The following is a 21,020-nucleotide window of genomic DNA, read 5'->3' as shown; positions in this document are numbered from 1 at the left end:
AGCTTTTTTTGCCCTCGCGCGGATGCACTTAAACTTTTCAATTTCCATTTTGCAGCAGCACAGCTCTCGCAACTTCGCATTAATCTTCTTTCTCTGTCTCTCTGTCTCTCTCTCTCACTTTTTTCCTGCGTGTCGAAAGTGTCGTAGCAGCTACTATAAGCGCGTGAGAAAGCGAGAGAACTACTAGCTGCTGCTGTTTTACAAACGCACGGCGACACAACTGCGACGACGCGTGCCGTTTCTCGTTAGAGAATTAAGCTTATACACTACGCCAGCAGGAAAAAAGAAGTTGGCAATTATCAGCTCGACGTATATATATAAAGGCGCCTTTTGTGCGTGTATAGTCAGTACGACGACGACGCGTTGAACGACGAGGTGCGACGTGCGAAGAATACTACTATATACGCTATATACAAAACAGCTCGATGCAGCTCACGCAATTTTATATCGAATTAATCGTTGCGAATCTACTATATACGTAATACAGTTACAGACAGTCAGGGGGGAGTACGACGCGCGATAAAGCAGCTGCTAACTCGGAGAGGCAATCTGGACCGCTCGCAAGCTCGCAAGCTCGCGATACATAAGAGCACTACTCATGAGGGAAATCAACGTCGTAATGTATAATACACGCACACACATCGAAAACTTTGCTACGCTCTTACATTTTCTTCGGAATTGCGCGATATATAATAACAACAATAATAATAACGATAGCGATATCCTTGTGTACAAAGGAGGAGAAGTAATCTTGCCAATTTATCACTCGATCGTGCGGGGGGATGCACCTGCGTATATATAAGCCGACGCGTGCATGTATAGCCGCTTTAATACGTGTATATAAAGCGTCGCGCAAAGGATCGATGCGTTATATTACAGGATATATCACGCGTAAATACTTGACGCGTGCATAATACGTCTTATATACGCGACACGCGACGACGAGGGCTTAGATAACGCAGACGAGGCAAAAGTGACGCCGATTATTTGAATCGTCTATGTGAGCAATTCCAGAATTTATACTTAATTCTTGAAGGTTCGAGAGAGCAAAGATTTCAATAATATTTCTTGGCGAAATATTATGTTATTTTTTTAATGAAAAGTATTGTTATTTTTTGACGTTCTAGAGTGTTTGGCATGTCTGCAATCACTATCCTCGCACTTCCCTCGACTTCTTGACATGAAAAACTCAATAGTAAAAATCTCACACCTTTCGCATGAATGACATCCAAAAGGTACTTCACATAAAAAGAATCATTTTATTTTGCAGTTTTTTCTTTATTAAAGACGTAAAAAGAATCGAACATTTTCTTTATTTGATATTAGTAAAAATTAATAAATAAATAAAATCAAATTCTTCAAATTTGTGTTTTAAAAAAGTCTGTAAATATTTTCGATCATAAGTTATCATCATTTAAATTTTGAGGAAAAAGGGGATCTTTGAATGATTTATTTAAAATTAAGTTATATCATTAAAATGTATGACTACATAAAATATGTATAAAAAAATAATGAAAAACTCTGATAAGTATAAACATTTTTTCAAATTTCACACTTAATAATCTTAAATATATTAGTCTGGTCACAAGTATTGACCATGTAATGTAATTGTTGGCAAGTTTGGTACTTGATGAATTGTCACCAATATGAAATTAATTGATTTGTTATTAAGAACGTTTTGTTGAGACTCGAAGTTTTTATATTTTTACTGTCAGCTCGTTTATGAGCGGTCAAATAAATACATCCATTCGCTCATGTCACGCGTGTAAGGTGGATGAAATTAGTCACTATTGCGTAACCATTCATTGCACTTGTTCGAAAAGCAGTCAAAGATTCATTTTTACACTATTTTTTTGAAACATCTTTTCAAACTTCGTGTATTGTCTTTTGGTGTAATAGCATATGCTGTTTATGTCCAAATTTTTTCTCTTTACATACGTATGAGCAAAATATGTTTAGTATCAAATCTCGCACTAGTCGCACGGATCATCTTTTTGACCTTTATGGGCTGTCTTTTTGTGGTAAAGCAAACTCGGTTTATGTGCAAATTTCTTCTCACACTTGTCACATGCGATATCTTTACGACCCTCATGAACTGTCCTTCGATGTTTTAGTAAATACTGTTTATGTGCAAATTTTTTCTCGCACTTGTCGCATGCGTAATCTCTGCGACTTTCGTGCATGGTTTTTTGGTGTTTTCTTAAATTGCCTTGAAGCCCAAATTTCTTCTCGCATTTGTCGCATGCGTGATCTTTTTTACCTTCATGAACTGTCTTTTGGTGTTCGAGCAACTTCGCTTTTTGTGCAAATTTTTTCCCGCATTTTTCGCATACAAAATCTTTGATACCTTCGTGCACCGTCTTTTGGTGGATAAGCAAATGAACTTTCTGTCCAAATTTCTTCTGGCATTTGCCACATGCGAAATCCTTGCGACCTTCGTGTACTGTCTGTTGGTGGATGAGCATATCCGTTTTTGCTCCAAATTTCCGCTCGCACTCGTCGCAAGTGAAATTTTTCTGACCTTCATGGATTACTTTTTGATGGGAACGCAAATTCCATTTGAGACCAAATACCTTTTCGCACTTGTCACATGCGTAATCTTTACAACCGTCGTGTACTGTCTTTTGATGTCTGATTAATTTCGATTTATCTACAAATTTCTGTTCACACTTATCGCACGAAAAATCTCTACGCATTTCATGGATTGTCTTTTCATGTTTGGTCAAATCGCAATGATCTTCAAATTTTTTCTTGCACTTGTTGCTTTCAAAATTCACCGGATCCTTGTGGGCTCTCGTGATGTGCAAAAGCAAATTCTGTTTATTTCCAAACCTCTTTGCACATTTTTCACATAAATAATCTTTGAAAACTTCATGGAATATTTTGTTGTGCTTAAGTAAAGTTGATTTATTTTCAAATTTCCTCTCGCACTTGTTGCATGAGTAATTTTTGAAATCTTTGTGAACTAATTTTTGGTGCGTAAACAAACTAGTTTTTTTCACGAATTTTTTCTCGCACTTGTCGCATGCAAAATCTTTGCGGCCGTTGTGTACTGATATTTGGTGTCTACTCAAATGACTTCGGAACTCAAATTTTTTTTCGCACTTAGCGCATGCGTAGCCTTTTTTTTCATTGTGAATTGTGTTTCGGTGTGTTACAATGTTTAATTCTAGTGTAAATGCTTCTTGACGGGTATCACAAACGTAATTTTCGTCACTTGAATTATTCGAGACAACTTCCTCGAATTTCTTCTCACTTTTATTCATTTTGGTGCCTAAATGATGGATCCTTCTATTTAGCATGGAAATTTAAGAAGTAAAACTTATCTGTTGATATTCTGCCTTTCTTTGTCGAGACAATACTCATACTGATTTGTTTGACTATAAACATTTTCAGCTAACAAGAAACCGATGTCAAGATTGTGTTTATTTGACACAATTGAGACACGAATTTATCTGTTCATATTTTAATATGTTACAATTAAATAAACTTAAATTAATCATAAAAATAAATGTGTTGTACTGATATAAGCACGTTTTTATAAATAAAACATTTCATGAAAATGAAATTGCTTCCTCATAGAGGAAGCTTTGTGATAGGCTCCATTTCGGCTTTTTTATAGAGTAATCGTAGGGTATATTTAATGATATTTCTATATACTAGATCGAATTTCTGACACATGTTGGTATGTATGTGTGTGTGTGTGTGTGTGTGTGTGTGTGTGTGTGTGTGTGTGTGTGTGTGTGTGTGTGTGTGTGTGTGTGTGTGTGTGTGTGTGTGTGTGTGTGTGTGTGTGTGTGTGTGTGTGTGTGTGTGTGTGTGTGTGTGTGTGTGTGTGTGTGTGTGTGTGTGTGTGTGTGTGTGTGTGTGTGTGTGTGTGTGTGTGTGTGTGTGTGTGTGTGTGTGTGTGTGTGTGTGTGTGTGTGTGTGTGTGTGTGTGTGTGTGTGTGTGTGTGTGTGTGTGTGTGTGTGTGTGTGTGTGTGTGTGTGTGTGTGTGTGTGTGTGTNATAGGAAGTTTTGTGATGGGATACATTTAGGCTTTCGTATATAATTATCGTAGGATATATTTAATGATATTTCTATATACTAGATCGAATTTTTGACACATTTTGGAATGTATGTGGGTGTATGCGGCTGTATGGCTGTGTAGAGTGATTCCTTGATAACGGTAGCACGTATCGTGACGGGGGAGGGCTTATTTTTTTCGTTATGACATAGGGACGAAGCCAGAAAAATTCATTTATCGATAAACGTAACGTTTTTTTTTCTATTTAAGAAAAAAATTTTTTTTTTTTTGCATTGTTTGTTTGAGATACCCGATAAAGCTGAGAGGCGCTTTCGTTTCGCTTTCGTAATTAGAAAGATGATATTAATATTTTCAAATTATTTTTAAGTTAAAAAAAAAGTATGAGGAAGCTACTTGCCAATACATTGGCAGCGGTTTTTGAATATTGAGTGTCTTGTCGATTACATTATAATCGCTTTTCAATGACGGGTCTCTTCTCGGTTTCTCTTTCACGATGAAATAACACAAAATACGATTAATTATCATGCTATTATATTTTTATATTTTATTTTTGTTATAATGACAATTATCTGGCCACACTGTGTAAAATAACCCAGGAATCAATCTTCCTCACTATGACTTAGGATAGATTATTAATCTCTCAAGGATTTACAATAACTAATTTGAGATCAATTTAATTGTATTTACAAATCATGATTTGAAAAAAACTCAAAAAATGTGTATTATTAATAACTGTAACTACGCTCGATTCGAATTGAAAAGCAAACCAAAGAGAAAAAACCGATCACTATTCGCATTAATGATATCCAAAAAGTACATCACGTATAAAATAATTATTTCATTTTCAGTTTTTTTATTTATTGCAGATAAAAAGGCGAATATTTTATTCAATTAATATTATTCAAAAAAATATAAATAAATAACATTTGAAATCTTCAATTATGTATTTGAAAAGAGGCTGCAGTTACTTCTGATAATAATTTGTCATCGTTTAACTTTGGGGAACGAGTGGGTTATCAAATTGTCAAAATACTTTAAACTTCAGATCTTAAATCTTTATTAGATCAATCAGATTATAGTTAAATCTTTCAATTAGATTATAGTTAAATCTCTCAATTAGATTAGAATTAAATAATACATTTTTTATAAAAAAATTCATTATAAGTTTAGTAATATTATAATAATTCATGAATACATGAATACACAAGTATATTAATCCGGTCACAAGTATTGACCATTAAAAATACCCTTCTTGGCCAATTTGATATTTGATGAGTTGTTACTATGAAATATAATATGAAATTCATTGATTTGTTATTCGGCACGTTTTATTGAAACTCGAAGTTTTTACATTATTACTGTCAGCTCTTTTATATGCGGTCAAATAAATACGTCTATTTACCCATATCACGCCTGTGAGATGGATGAAGCTGGTCACCGTTGCGTACCATTCATTGCACTTGTTCGAAAAGTAGTCAAAGATTGATTTTTATTATTTTTTTTTTTTTCAAACATCTTTTCAAACTTTGTGTATTGTCTTTTGGTGTAATAGCATATGCTGTTTACGTCCAAATTTTTTCTCGCATTTCTCGCAAGTAAAATCTTTGCGACCTTCATGGACTGTCCTTTTGTGCTGAATCATAACCCATTTGTAACAAAATTTTTTCTCGCACTTGTCGCATGCGTAATCTCTGCGACTTTCGTGCACGGTTTTTTGGTGTTTTATTAAATTGCCTTGAAGCCCAAATTTCTTCTCGCATTTGTCGCATGCGTGATCTTTTCCACCTTCATGAATTGTCTTTTGGTGTGAGAGCAACTTCGCTTTTTGTGCAAATTTTTTCCCGCATTTTTCGCATACAAAATCTTTGATACCTTCGTGCACCGTCTTTTGGTGGTAAAGCAAACTCGGTTTTTGGCTAAATTTCTTCTCGCACTTATCACAAGAATAATCCTTGCGACCTTCATGAACTGTCTTTTGGTGCACAAGCAAATGCGGTTTTTGTCCAAATTTTTTCTCGCACTTGTCGCATGCGTAATCCTTACGACCTTCGTGTAATATCTGTTGGTGTCTTATTAATATTGATTTTTCTCCAAATTTGTACCCGCATTTGTCACACACGTAATCTTTTTCACCGTCATGAACTGTTTTTTGGTGTAAGAACAACTGCGCTTTTCGTGCAAATTTTTTCTCGCATTTTTCGCATACGAAATCTTTAATACCTTCGTGCACCGTCTTTTGGTGATGGAAAAAATGACATTTGCGCCCAAATTTCTTCTCGCACTTGTCGCATGCGTAATCCTTCCGACCTTCGTGTATTGTCTGTTGGTGGATGAGCATATCCCCTTTTGTTCTAAATTTCAGCTCACACTTGTCACATGCGAAATTTTTCCGACCCTCGTGGACTACTTTTTGATGGGAACGCAAATTGCATTTGTAACCAAATACCTTTTCGCACTTGTCACATGCGTAATCCTTGCGACTTTCATGGACTGTTGTTATGTGCATGACTAAATGCGATTCATTTTCAAATTTTTTTCCACACTTGTCGCATACCAAATCTTTCTGACCTTCGTGGACTATTTTTTGGTGTTCACATGAAAAATCTCTGCTCATTTCATCGATTGTTTTTTGGTGTTTGGTCAAACCGCATTGATCCCCAAATTTTTTCTCATACTTATCACTTTTAAAATCTACTGAATTCTCGTGGACTCTCGTGATGTGCAAGAGCAAATTCTGTTTATTTCCAAACCTCTTTGCACATTTTTCACATAAATAATCTTTGAAAACCTCATGGAATATTTTGTTATGCTTAAGTAAAGTTGCTTTATTTTCAAATTTTCTCTCGCACTTGTTGCACGAGAAATCGTCACGACTTTTGTGTACCAACTTTTGATGTGTAAGCAAACTCGATTTTTTCACAAATTTTTTCTCGCATTGATCACATGCAAAATCTTTGCGGTTTTTGTGCACTGATATTTGGTGCCTACTCAAATGACTTCGGAATTCAAATTTTCGATCGCACTTATCACATGCGTAATTGTTTTGTTCATTGTTAATTGTGGCTTGGTGTTTTATCATGTTTGATTCCAGTTTAAATACCTCCTGACAAATATCACAAACGTGTTTTTGGCCGTCTGAAATTTTTTCGTGTTCAGTTATGTAATCCTTTGAGACAGTTTTCTCGAATTTCTTCACACTTTCATCAATTTTGTTGCTCAAATTAAACGATAGATTCTTCTATTTAGTACCACGGAAATTGAATGAGTAAAATTTATTTTCCGATACTCTATCTTGCTTTCTCGTTAAAGACAACACTCAAAGTGGTTCGGCTATAAACATTTTCACCTAACTACAAACGCTGTCAATATACGCTGTCAATATTGCTTATGTTTATTGATTTGGCTTTAATTAAGATACAAATTTATCTATTTTAAGTTGATCTTAAAAATATATTTTCTGTACTGATATAAGCTCGATTTTATAACTAAAAAATGTCATATTATTTAAATGTTCTCTATCACAATGAATTATACAAGAAAAAATTAAAGATGCGAATAGATGTTATCAGTTTTTGCGTAGGCACAGACATGTCTTTATGAGGAATCGGTCTATAAAATATAGGACTTTCGAGTTCATGAAAATCAGAAAAATTAAATGTGAATGGCGGAAAGGGGTTTTCTAATTATATCGCATTTTTTTAAAACCTAGAAGCTCAACTTAATTTTTCTATGTATCAAAACTATGATGTTTTCTCATTTTTCTTATTGCATAGAACTTATTTATTTTGTGTGGTATATTAGCTGAGAAGTTTCAATGAGATTGAGATGAATTAGTAGTTAACGATGAGCTTTATTTTTTCCAAAACATTTATTTCTAAACTTAGACGTTGCTTGTGGATAATAAGATAATTCAAAGCTTGAAGAATTGTACATTAAAATGTTCAGATAAGTCTTTTGATTAAATACATGAAATTGTATATCGTCGTTTTTGGACCAATCGAAATCAAAATTTAAACATTCATAAAGAAATAATTTGTGGCAAGGCAAGCTTAAGTATCACCCATATGTGACAATCTAACGTGTCTATAGAGATTGGTTCGATATAAAAACACCTTTTTGCAAACATCGCACGGATATGTCAAGCCACTATGCCTCGCCCTAATGTGGCCTTCGAGTACATTCTTACGTGTAAAAGTCTTTCCGCAAACATCACATGCGTGTGCGACACGATTGTGCACTATATCGACGTGTAATTTCAGATTATTCTTGTTTGTGAATTTCTTTTGGCAAATATCACAAGTATGGGTGACACCATTATGTACCACATCAATGTGTCTTTCGAGATTACCCTTGGTTGAAAATTTCTTTCTGCATACATCACATGCGTGGGTAACACCATTATGTACCACATCAATGTGTTTTTTGAGATTACCCTTGTCTAAGTATGTCTTTTGGCATATATTACATGCGTGGGTAACACGGTAACAATGATGTATAGCTTTGACATGCCGGATGAGATTGGATCGGACTGAAAATTCCTTTTCGCATATATCGCACACATATTTGACACCTTTATGTGTCGCATCAATGTGTGCTTTCAAAACATTCTTACTTGAATATTTTTTCCCGCACTTATCGCATGCGTGAGTGATACTACGATGCGATGATTCGACGGGCTGATTTAGATGATTTTTTCGAGTTACTGTCTCTTCAAGTGTATCACGTGTTTGGGTGAGTTCATTGTTGCAATGAGGATTCACTTCTTTTTTCATCTCAGTCACGGGTTCTATTTTAATTTTTTTTTTAATTTGATAATCGTTACTGTCATCTTTAGAACAATCCTCAATTTTCTCAACTGCTAATAAATTCTTGCCCAGCTTTACGTCTTCACATTCAAATTCTATTTTTAACTCACTGCCGAGTTTAGAGTTTTCGTCATTTTCTCGAAGCCATGGGGTCTATAAAGGAGTAATATTTGTAAGAACATTTTTTTTTTGTAAATACTTTAAAACACTCACTGAATTATCTCGCAGATATCTTGGAAAATGAATATTTTGGATATTGGGTTTCTCGTCAATTACGTTGTAATCGTTTTCATCAAACGAATCGTCTCGCCGTTCTTTTTTCACTCTGAGTAACACAAAGTACGATTGATTATCATGCTATTATATTTTTTAAATTTATATCCATAAAATGATAATTACCTTACGGCCCAGTTAAAAGCATCACAGGAATACATCTTCCTCGACAAGACAAGACTATACCGACTAACAGAGAGTTCAATTTAATCGTATTAACGAAATTTTTGACGCGCCAATGTAAACATTGATTTGGCAAAACTACGTCTTAGATGTATAATAATATCGAAGAAGTAACAAACGATAAATATTTTTCTGTAAATGGTACTTCATTACGAAGAAAAGTAAAGTTATAAAAATGCGTATAAATAATAACTGCTAACTACCCTCGATTCAACTCGTATATTATTTAAACACACTTGATTTTTACATATTCATCTCGAATAATCATAATTGCTCGAGCTGTACATCCACATATATGCACAGCTATACGATTATTGCACACGCGAACGTGTATGTGTGCGGCGGCGGCTTCATTTGAAATGCTAACGATTCAGCTCCGCAGCTCAGGTACTACGCGCAGTAATAGTATATAAATGTATGTATATGAATGTGTGTGTTTGTGTATATGTGAGCGTAGTTACAACGCGCGCTGCAGTATATATAATAACGCACGAAAGATAACGTTGCTAAGGCTAAAATTAATGTTTTGCCCAGGAACTCTACGTTATATAATGTACGTGTATGTGTGCGCACACGGCTCTCTCTCGAAGTAATTTTTCTCTCTCTCTTCTATACCCTCGAGAAAAAATGAGTTTTATAATTTTCAATTTTCATCCCGAGCCGCGCGACGTGTTTATACTCGCAGCTTCTTTTCTCTCTCTCTCTCTCTCTTTTTCCATCGCCGCGTATTCGGAGTTTATTTATAATTTACTCGCCCCCGGAGTTCGTTCATCGTGCACTTAGCGCGATGTATATATATAGAACGGTGGCACTGCACAAAATGAGCGATAGTTTCTGCCAACTATCGTATCTCTCTCTACCCTTTAAAGTCGAGCGCAGGATCCCTCGACACAGTTGTGTACGTATACAGTGTATATGTGTTCATGTATGTGTGCATATGGAATGGGCAAAACGAGCTTCCGTAATGTGCGCTGCAGCTTCACACACATTATATATATAGCGTACGTATAACTCCTTGTACAGCGCATCGGGTCAAAAGTTCGTCACCAGACGCCCTCAAAGCTCGCTCACATTATATACAACTTCGGCCCGACGATTTCTCGCGGGATATATCTCGCGCGCGTAATATACGTAGCGCGTTCAAAAGCACCTGTACATATATACATATACTTACTTACGTAGGCGTTAGAGTCCCGCGTCGTCGTCCGTGCTATCGTCGCGAAATCGCTGATACCGAGCCTGGCTGCTGGCGGGTGCTTTCTCGACGCTGCTGTACGTCTGCCTGTTGTTCGCCGCGTCGTTGATCCCCCGACGGTCCGTCATGGGGATGATCGTGATCTCGTCGGCCGTGCGACGTCGCTCGCGGGCCAGATAGACGAGGAGCGGACAGTAGGCCAGACAGGCGAGACCGGCAAGTCGCATCACCCACTCGAAGCCGATGCTCTTCACGAGCTCGCCGCTGGCTATAGGTCCTGCGAGCAGAGAGGTAGAAGAGAAAAGAAAGAGAGAAAGAGAGAGAGAGAGAGAAATGCTGTATGTGATTCGAGTGTACGATATATATAGAGTCAATTGTCCAGTGAACGAACTACTATTTCTATTTTTTTAAATTTAAATTAAATAATAAATTTTAAAAGATCGGTCAACAGTTGTATTTACCATGTCAATTATTAAATTTCCATTTTAAATGTAATTTACATATTCGATTTATGTAATTTATAATTTATGACAAATGATCAGATGTTGTTTCATACCTAGAAATGTTAAAGTAATACAGAGTGCTAATTCTTTTATTTTACTATCATTCAGATCTTTTTTTAAATATATTTATTTATGTAAATAGAAATAGGCTTGATGTTATTCTGATTGTATAATTGAATTAGATAATTCATGACGTTCAAGTAGAAAAAACTGCATTAATTAATTAAATTACAAGAAAAACATTGCGAATTTAAGTTAGCTGTCCGACTATCTCTTATTAATCGTAGATTTTATAGTTTTGCTTATCGCCGATGGGCGTCGCATCTGAAACCCACGAGCAGTTAAATACAACTTCGATTGCTATATAAGGAGATGACTCTACTAAATCTGTCATATTTTTCATCATGAAGCTATAAACTCCAAATATATCAATGAAAATCTGGTGTAAATAAATGTGTACACTGGGTTAACATCGATTCTGTCCGATGGAACGCCGGAATTTCCTATATATGCTTAAACACGTTCCACCATTCGGTTGGACCGCATAGATAGAAACGATATTAACCCAGTGTACAGTCAGCAGCGTCGCGATCAAACTTTTGAAAGTCCGGCGTGTATTAGGGGCGTTGCCCATGTGCTTCCTGCGGGGGCCTCCGATTACACTATGGGAACTTTCACTTTCGAGTCGTCTCTGCTGCATAGCTCGTCTAGCTTTGACCATGTGTTTTTTAATTTCTGTACAGAGATCTCAGTACGCGTTTCGACCTCGTGGTGTATAAGCAGCACAACTGTCTCATTGATTTTGAAAGAAAAAACTAATATATTTTTTAAATAATCGGTGTTTGTGTATCGTGTGTTACAACTTTCAAAATAATATAATGTCTTCGTCAAGTGTCAGATCCGACGAACAACGCGTGGAGCATCCAAAAGTAGACGATTTGAAGAGGTTACGAAAAAGTTACTTCTTGAAGATAAAGGGGCATCGATACCTATTTCTCGCTGAATTAAAAACCTTAATAAAAAATTGGACGGAACGACTTCCAAATCTGGGCGACATCTTTACGAGCCAAGAGATGGATTGGCTTCTCGAGGCGTGCATCGATTCGTTGAAACTTTATGGAGAACTCGTTGATTTCTTCATGCGTTGCGGTTACAAAGACGAGCCCGACTTGGACGAGGACGGCAAGCCACTGTTACGTCGTACTACTGTAGTGCACTGGGCAGCTAGACAAAATTACTCCCACAGTAATATATTTCGTGCGCTTTTTAAAATTTACGACAAATTTGACGTAAATTATATCGACGAGTCGGGCTACTCTCATTTCCACGTGGCCTGTGAATGTGGCCCCGAAGACGCGGTGAAGAAATTCCTCGAGGTCGGTCGAGTCGATCCGAATCTCCTCGTGTCGAAAACGGGTGACTCACCTCTACACTTGGCTTTGAAGAAAACGAACACGACGGTCGTTGAATTGTTGCTGAGAAGTGGCGCCGATCCTAACCTGGCCGACGGGCTCGGATCGACTGCTTGGCACGTCATTAGTAGCCTAAACAGTTACGACGAGATGAACCCCGAAGAACAGTGCGAAGATCTATTAGACATCTGCGACGAAAAACGTCTGCCAGTAAAAATCGACGCGCAGGACAATGCGGGCAACACACCGTTGCACTTGGCGCTGTGGCAAGGCCGCAGAGGACTGCCGTTGGCTGAGATACTGCTGAGACGCGGCGCCAATCCGTCTCTGACCAACGCAAAAGGAGAGACTTCTCTGCACATCGTTGCCAAGCACGCCCGCGTAGTGGGGCGATTTTTCAAAATGATCGGAAACACGAAGCAGCAGACGTTGCAGATCGACACCCGGGACAAGTCGGGCCGAACCGCGCTGGAATGGGCCGTAGCGAGTTGCTGTCCGCCGGCCGTCGTGAGTATTCTGGAACGTGGCGCCGACGTGTCCGGATTCGTTTTTCCGACCGCGACGGACTTTGACAAGTGCAGGGGAATCTATCGATCGTGCGTAATTAAACTAGCCGTGGCGACTGGTCTGCTGGCCATCGTCGAACTGCTCGAGACAAAAGTAGGTCGGGAACTGGACCTCGGCGACGCCCTGAAGGTCATGGGATTTTTCGACGAGTACGGATTGTATGAAAGTGCGGATGTTCCGATCACTAAGGATGTCGACGATTTGGTCGATGCAATATTAAAAAAGATGCCGAAAAATCCCACGTATATGGATTACTTCAAGTTCGCGAGCTCGTACTACAAACGCCTCGACTACAAGTCTAAGGATGCTTGTGATTTGCGTCTGTGCGAAAAAGTAACGAGGAAATTTTTTCGCGAATGGGCCCTGGATTGCTTTATGGCATTGATACACTATCGGCTGCCAATTCTCTGTTGTGACATGATTCTAGACCAGCTATCGAACAAAGATTTGTATAATATTTGCTTGATGGCTAAAAGTCAAACTGATGAGCAAGATAAAATAAATGTAATAGAAAATGTATTAAAACGTAAAAACGAAAGACCCTTTGGAGTTGAAAACGCTCCAAAAAAGGCTAAAAATTGAATGTTGATATGATAATATAAAATGTAAAAGGAGTGAAAAAGATGATCGGGTATTAGCTTGGCGGCTGCGGGTTAAAACTCGTGATGATGACAATAATTATAATTGGAATAATTTTATTTATGCATGTAAAAAAATTGATATTTCTTTGGTGCGTGAGTGCGCGCGCTTGAAGTGTTGTGTGTATGGAAAGAGATGAGTGATGTCGGTACTTACTGTTAAACTTGGAAGCGATCAGTTGAATATTTGTTTACAGAGTAAATAGAAGTGTGAGGCATTTGAACTTAATTGTCGTTTCTTTGTTTAACAGGTAATTTTGTAGATATTGTATAATTATTTTAGTTGTAATGATAAATAATCTTTGTTTAACAGAGAAACATATACGGCATCACACTAATTTGATCGAATCTTCATATATGTATATGGTGTAATTGCTTCAATGAATTAATAAATACATTTAATAAAACGAGTTTCCATTTGTCCATTGATAAGCACAAGATCATTACCCTCTTCAAAACGATAAGTTGTCCGTATTGCTGGATTTTAACAAGTAATCAAATGTTCAGTAATAGAGTCATTGAAGGTTATGACTTGGGCACAGTAATAGGTGTTTTACCCTATATGATAAATTGTATTTTTTGTTGAAAAATGAAATTTTTTCACCGTAAAAGTCGGAAATTTCATAAGCTTGTGTAGAGTGGTTTTTTGGCATTCATACTAAAATTCCATCATTATGGATTAAAAATTCTGGATTTCTTATAAAAAATTAAGATTAATATAATAATACAATTAGCTGTCTAAGGACAACCATCAGAAGTGAAACTTCAATAAATTAAATTCAAACATCAATGTATAGAAAATCGTACGAAAAAGAGAAAAAAATCGAAAACTTGAGTAAAGTAAAAAAGTAAAGTAAGTAAATCCAAAAGTAAAAAAAAATTGAAGTTCAATTGAAATAGGTAATTCCAAAAAAAATCTAAAGAAATCAAATGAATAAAAAAGATTAAAGTTCAAATAAGTCTCAATGTAATTGAAAAGAACAAATATTTAAAATCGAGTTAAATTTAAGAAAATTCAAAAACGAAAATTCAACCGAAGAAAAGGACTCTGAACTTTCACTTCTGGTGCTAATGTATATACAAAGCATTCTAGAGAATCTAACCACCAAAATTGAAACTTCAGAGTCATTTTTTTCGGTTGAATTTTCATTTTTGAATTTTCTTAAATTTAACTCGATTTTGAATATTTGTTTTTTTCAATTACACTTTTCAGTAGTGATTACTAATCGTGTCGGCCCTATTGGGCGTCGAAGTAATGGCGGCGTACCCCCGGGGATTAACATTATGGCTCCGTATAAGCCCATGCTTATCCCCGGGGGTAGGCCGCCATTTTCGTATGCTATTACTATATCTATATATATAAAATTCGACGCCCTAAAGAGCCAAGTTTAGCGGCGAATTGCCTTGCCGAGTGTGACAATCGGAATCTTGCCCTAATTCAACTACCTTACAACTAAGTCCGCGAGTGCGAGAGAAAGTATTCAACTCTCACTTGGCTGAAGCCAATACAAGTATACTTCCTCGAAGCTCAGCCTCAGCCTCATCATGTGATATATAAAATATCACGCAGTCGTTTGAGCGAGAAGTACGCACGAACACGCACAGAGCTACGCAAGAGCGTGTGCGAGAGAGACAGTTACAAGTCACTGCGTAGAAATTACGTAGAGTTGAGCGCCAAGCTCGTAGCAGTAGATGCGCGCCTAAAACTCGGCAACCGCAGCGAATAGCCAGCAGCTGCTAGCGCGGACGTCGTAGAAGTACCCTGTCTGTATTAGTTATTTACACATCAAGGACTGTATGCTTCTTCTTCTTCTTCTTCTTTTATGGCACCATCTAGTGGAGTAACCCACGTTTAAAATATACGGCCATAACTGTATGCGGTGTGGATACAGTCGAGGTGTGTTTGCAGCGTCTGTAGTCGCCGAGGCTGCGTAGCGAAGCGAAGCAGCCAAGCGATAAAAATTATTTTCCGAAAAATGTTATTAAAAAAAAACACAATGAATAAAAAAGTTTAACTTTAAAGTTTATCTCTGTTGAAAATCGATTTTAGTTTTTTGAGTTGCGGCACGTGCTAAGGTAATAGGTAATCCCCTCCACTGTTTCCTTATTGAAAGGTTCCTTACCAAAAGGTTAAATAACCTTTTGGACTCATATACGTATTTTGCACTCTAGGAATTAGAATCAACTCTAGAGCGAAGATCGAAACAACTTGGGAAATAAGAACCAGTCAAATAAACATGCTAAAAATACTTTATTTATACATTACTAAACATTTTTACAAAACCGACACTCATAATATCTACTATGATTTCTAGCTGATGATGAAGAACAACAGTCCTCATACGTTGATGAAAAGAAAATTAAAACTGATAATGCTGTACGAGATAAGGAAATTATAGAGGAAGAAAAAAGCATCAACAACAATTTCCAAGACATAGAAACGAAGGTGGTCAATTTTGATCCAGATTTTGAAAATCTACGTGAGTTTTTATTTATCTATTTATTTAAAAAAATTAGCAGTGCGTAAGATCTCGGTCCCAATTTTTTCTCATGTCCGTATTTTCGCTCAACTTTAAATTAATTTTTTCTATAAAATCAAAACTTAATACGAGTATTTAAATAATATAGTTTTGGTACGCATGTTCGATTGATATAACCAATTCTTTTAAATTTATTTTGTGTACAATTAAACCGTTAATATTAATCATTGAACGAAAATACGGACATGAGTGAAAATCGGGTCCGAGACCTTACATTACATGAATACTTACCTACTTATTTACATACTCTCCTCAAATCTAAACAAATTTTCTTTTCTAATTTTTACTTACCTTGATTACAGCTTTATTCAGTGACTTGCGCGATCCAAACTTGGATCATTCATATCCGGCTCTTGACAAACCATTAGAAGGTAAAAAAATCAATATAATAAAATACATAAATATAAAAAAAACATTTTAAAATTAACTTTTCAGATCGTCCGCCATTGTTTGAAATTGAAGTTTTCGTCAACGGCAATAAGAGGAAAATTCTGTGCTTGGTGTGATGGCTAGTTTGCCACCATCTATTTATTATTAATAAAATATGCCAGCTGGCTGAAAGCTAATGACTCGACTCTACTCGCGTTTGTCTCTGGGGTAGGGTGAGATGAAGGAAGGATGACACAGAATTTCACAAGAGACTGTTTATTTAACCTTAACCCTAGTTACATGAATGTTGCTTACTATGTACCGGTGTTCTTCTCTTCGGCGGCGACGATCGGTGCGGTGGCTGAAGGCGTCGGTGTGCTGTCTGTTGTAGGGCGGGCCCGTGACGGTCTGGCCTCGGCTGGTGCGGCGTCGGTGAGGGTAATCGGCGTCGGCGAGATCGGCGTCGAGGAGATCGGCGTCGACGAGGGTGTCCTCGGTGTCGATGAGGGTGTTCTCGGTGTCGATAAAGCCGGCACGGTGTCAGCGTGCTGGGCGGCGTCGGTGGTTGCAGCTGCACGGGCTCGCGTACTTTTCGTATTACTATCTCGCACTGATTTTATCTGCGGAGCCGAGCAACAGGCTGGCTTTCACGTAAACTGTGAACTTTGACTCGAGAGGTAAAGGTGTGTGTGAAGACCGAGCGTCGACGTACACGCTTCGAACCGAGAATGAACACTGAGCCGACGAGCGTCGATGTATACGCTTTGAACCGAGAACGATAACTGGCCCCGAGACTCTCTGAGTCTCGGTTTATATACTGTTTGTTGCTGCCGTACCCTCTTTGTTTGAGCTAGGGTCACCGTGAACTTTATGTGTCCTCTAGAGCTTGCGGGCTGCGCGTTTTTTCCCATCCGTCGTGTCTGGGATTTTTAGCGGATGCTTGCGCCGTTTCCTTAGTTTCTTTGCTCGCAAGTCGTGACCTGATTTTTGCCAACATCCCGTTTCCTGCCCGAGCCGGTTATCCCATCGCCTTTTTGGCGACGGAGGCATCATAAATTTCGACTTGTAGCTTGCAAGCGCGAGCTATGCTTCACACAAGCGCTTGCCGCTCCACGCGTGTGCGCACTCACACCAGTGCGTACCGCGGCGTACGTGAGTGGGCGCACACTAACGTTTGCTGCTCTATCCGTGTGCGCACTCACACCAGTACGCGCCGCGGCGTACGTGTATAGTCGCACACTAACGTTCACGGCTCTGTCCGTGTGCGCACTCACACCAGTGCGCGCTGCGGTGTACGTGTGCAGTCGCACACTAGCGTTCACGGCTCTGTCCGTGTGCGCACTTACATCGGTGCGCGCCGTGGTGTACGTGTGCAGGCGCGCACTGACGTTCGTTGTACTTATCTGTATGCGCGCTCATACAATTACGTGCCGCGGTGTATATGTGCGGCCGTACACTAGCATGCCCGTTCGGGACTTGGTGTTGCACCGGGCTGGTTTGCTGCCCCGGTGTTTTATCTACTCGTAGGGATGCTATGACCCTTGTGACTGGGTCATTACACCTCCCTCGCCTTTAACAAATCACGAGCTCCTGATCGTGGCGGTTTTTTTTTTTCTTAATCTACTTGGTTGTATACATTTTTTTTCTTTTAAATAATAGTCAGATTATGCTACGAGGATTATTTTATTTAGGCGTCGTCGATTACAATTTTCTTACTATCTAGCGGGGTAGTGGGAGTGTTTTCGCTTATTACAATATTATTTTTGTCATTCCGTTTGAAAAGAACATTTTACTTATTTTCTTACGTACAAAGATCAAAAGAGTTTTTTTTTTGTTTAACATTATCTTTTTAAAACATTGAAAGCATTTTTTTTTGCTTATCATTTACATTATTTGTAGAACATTGAAAAAGTTTTGCTTATTACTAACCTTATTTTTATAAAAAGGAAACACTTTCGCTTAAGGCACTTAACATTACTAGGAAAGAGAGGTCGGATTATAATATTATGATTCACATTGTAGCCGGGTTCTCATGCTCATTCTGATATTGCGATTATTATTACAAAAAAAAAATTTACTTGTTTAACACTTGACTCGCCTATATTCATCCTTTTACCCCGCGCTCAGTCGAACAGGTCGAAGAGCAAATTGCCGTCTTCGTAGCGGGGCCGACCGCAGTGGTAACACGTGGGTGGGCCACAACTGCGCCATCCAGTCTGCCATTGGGTCCGGTGAATGTATTGGTGCCTGTATGTTCTCGGCACCGGCTTCATCCTCTGGGGCTTCGGCTGGTGGTGGTGCTCCGTTGGGAAACATGACAGTATCTTTGATTTCTATTGATCAAATGAGTTCGCCGAGTCTTAATGCCTAGTCTCATTAGCGGCGTGCAGCTGTTTGGCGGCTCACTGATTTTTTGAATGTCCGCTCTATTTCGTATACAACTGTGCGCGAGTGTTTCCTTCGCATTCTTTATGTATCCTTATGCGTACGTGTGAGTATTCCATGCGCTTATAAATAGGAGAAGAGCGCGTCTCTTCTTTACAGAGTATCGTACAAAATTAAATTTATTATGCATTTGTGCGCTACCGTACATACTTTCCTTCCCATGCCTTCGATGGACCCTCGGATTTTTTTTTTTCTTAATCCTATCATCCGCGCTTCGAGCTGCTCTCATTTGTCAGTCTAGAAGCGCGAATTGTCTCTGTGAAATGATTTTTGAGTGACGTTTTATGTATTTTTTTTTTCCTCGTGAAACTGCCTTCTTACTCTTTACCCGCCGATCTAGCCATTGTACGTGCTTACGCGTTGTTTTTCGTTTCCGATTCGTCTAGCGTTCGTCTGTCATGTTGTTAGTTATTTCGCTTTTTATTACCTTCCCTTCCCTGTAAGTCGCGATCTTCAGTATCTTCCCTCACATCAATTGTGCATCTGAAATTTTGGCTTTGACTCGGAATTGAACCGAAAACTTTACTTATGACAGTAAGGTCATACCTATTCGCTACCAATTTTCATTTGTTGAAAGATTAATTTAATAAAATGCAAGATTTTAGGCTACTTTTTTTTTCATTGTCTTATTATCTACTTTGTTTATTCGTTATCGTTCTACATATCCATCGAATAGTTCATTTATAATTATATGCTGTTAGCGTTTTAACTAGTTATGGGTTATTCTCTTTCCACATTTTGATTTTACTCCGACTGAAGCGGTAGATTAAAGTAACCAACGAAGACTTGATGGTAAAGGTATAACATTGAGGGGGATATCTTATCATTCATTTTATTCTTTTATTAATTTTTATTATCATTTTTTTTTCTAAGACGCGTAAGAATTTGTGAGATGTTTGTACTTAAAGGTTTATCATCTTTGTGTAAATGACATGCTCAGCATCATGCACCGTCGTAAATTTTACCGCTTTTAAGTAAGATGCGTTTAATTCGTTAATCATAGTTCATTCAACTGAGGCACTTTGAATAATTGAGTTTCACAATTTTCCATAATGTATCATAATCTTTCTCTTCCACGTGGCGCACTTTCCGTTGGCGCCAATACTTTCATTATAATAAATTCCTCATCGTTAACCACAAATTCTGTACTTCCAATTTCATTTTTCTGCTAACGAATTTGACGCTTGCACTTGTTTAACTTAGGTGCATCTACTTGCTGTGCATTTCTGCCTCTTCCAAATTCCTACAATCATTATTTTTCGTTAAATTTCGAACTTTTACTTCCATCCCCGGTTACAAAAAAAACATTTTCTTTCTGTTATTTGTTTATATATCCTTTTATTTTTAGTCTCTTTGTTTTATGTTAAACTTTAATGCACGATTTTTGTAGTCCGCTCACGTAATTTATGTTAGTTATTTTTCGCTTCAACATGGGATTTCCTTAATCTATTTGCATGTACCAATTTATGTTTATCCTTAATTTCAATTTTAACATTGTTAGTGTTATTATTTACTTCTAGTACTAAGTATGGCCCCGTGTATTGGTCCCCAAGCTTGTGTTGTTTACCGCCTTTCAGCAAGTATACATAGTCACCCGGCTTGAATGACTCCGCGTTTGCTTTTTTATCGTAATAGAACTTATTCCTTAATTTTGCGTCAATTAATTTCTCCCTGGCTATGGCCTTTATTTCCGACAGAGTTCTACATAATTTCCTGACGTAGTCGGTATACGTTACTATCTTCCCCGATTTTTCGATCGCTTCCGCTGTTGGGAGTGTTGGCAATTTGCCGAATACAAGTTGGAAGGGCTGAAACTGATGTGCCTCGTGCACTGATGTGTTGTAACTGAACATTGCCAGTTCCAGTATGTCATCCCATTCTTTGTTTTTCCCTGCTACGGTCTTAAGGTACTCTGCGAGCGAGTGATGCGATCTTTCGAGGCTGCCGTTCGAGCTTGGTCTATAGGCGCAGGTCGTTACTGTTTTGATTTTAAACGCCTTGGCTAGGTTGACGAAAATTTTTGATGTGAAATTGGTACCCTGGTCCGACAGAATGATTTGTG

General features: G+C 38.0%; 3 protein-coding genes across 3 annotated transcripts in view; all 3 read right to left on the bottom strand.

Annotated features, from left to right (window-relative positions):
• Positions 1–5,641: 5,641 nt before the first annotated feature.
• LOC111693790 (zinc finger protein 271-like) lies at positions 5,642–7,331 on the bottom strand. The gene is made up of 2 exons (XM_023459448.1): positions 6,060–7,331; positions 5,642–5,661 (listed from the first exon to the last, which is right to left on the bottom strand). Exons 1-2 carry the CDS (start codon positions 7,105–7,107, stop codon positions 5,642–5,644), a joined length of 1,068 nt encoding a protein of 355 aa, XP_023315216.1. The 5' UTR covers positions 7,108–7,331.
• Positions 7,332–7,877: 546 nt separating this feature from the next.
• LOC106660421 (zinc finger protein 836-like) lies at positions 7,878–9,280 on the bottom strand. Its single transcript, XM_014383381.1, has 3 exons — positions 9,233–9,280; positions 9,047–9,158; positions 7,878–8,986 (listed from the first exon to the last, which is right to left on the bottom strand). The coding sequence occupies exons 1-3, from the start codon at positions 9,265–9,267 to the stop codon at positions 8,078–8,080; spliced, it is 1,056 nt and encodes a 351-aa protein (XP_014238867.1). The 5' UTR covers positions 9,268–9,280; the 3' UTR covers positions 7,878–8,077.
• A 1,194-nt stretch (positions 9,281–10,474) lies between these two features.
• Positions 10,475–21,020, bottom strand: part of LOC106660355 (synaptic vesicular amine transporter-like) — a 30,968-nt gene continuing 20,422 nt past the window's right edge. Inside the window, exon 8 of the mRNA XM_023459447.1 lies at positions 10,475–10,761. Coding sequence (XP_023315215.1) covers positions 10,475–10,761 — 287 coding nt within the window. The remainder of the gene's footprint in view (positions 10,762–21,020) is intronic.

Source organism: Trichogramma pretiosum, unplaced genomic scaffold (genome assembly GCF_000599845.2).
Source record: "Trichogramma pretiosum strain Unisexual culture from Peru unplaced genomic scaffold, Tpre_2.0 scaffold61, whole genome shotgun sequence".
Lineage (NCBI taxonomy): Eukaryota > Metazoa > Arthropoda > Insecta > Hymenoptera > Trichogrammatidae > Trichogramma > Trichogramma pretiosum.
This window is presented reverse-complemented; position numbering and strand designations above follow the sequence as displayed.

Bases quoted from the DNA above. Each gene is read 5' to 3' on its own strand.
- LOC111693790 (XM_023459448.1), bottom strand. From the start codon at position 7,107: ATGATAAAACACCAAGCCACAATTAACAATGAACAAAACAATTACGCA. The intron at 5,662-6,059 runs CATGCGACAAGT...GTTATGATTCAG, and splicing joins CGAAGGTCGTAAGGATTACG to CACAAAAGGACAGTCCATGA.
- LOC106660421 (XM_014383381.1), bottom strand. From the start codon at position 9,267: ATGTATTCCTGTGATGCTTTTAACTGGGCCGTAAG. The intron at 9,159-9,232 runs GTAATTATCATT...TGTGTTACTCAG, and splicing joins GCTTTTAACTGGGCCGTAAG to AGTGAAAAAAGAACGGCGAG. The intron at 8,987-9,046 runs GTGAGTGTTTTA...ACTCCTTTATAG, and splicing joins GATATCTGCGAGATAATTCA to ACCCCATGGCTTCGAGAAAA.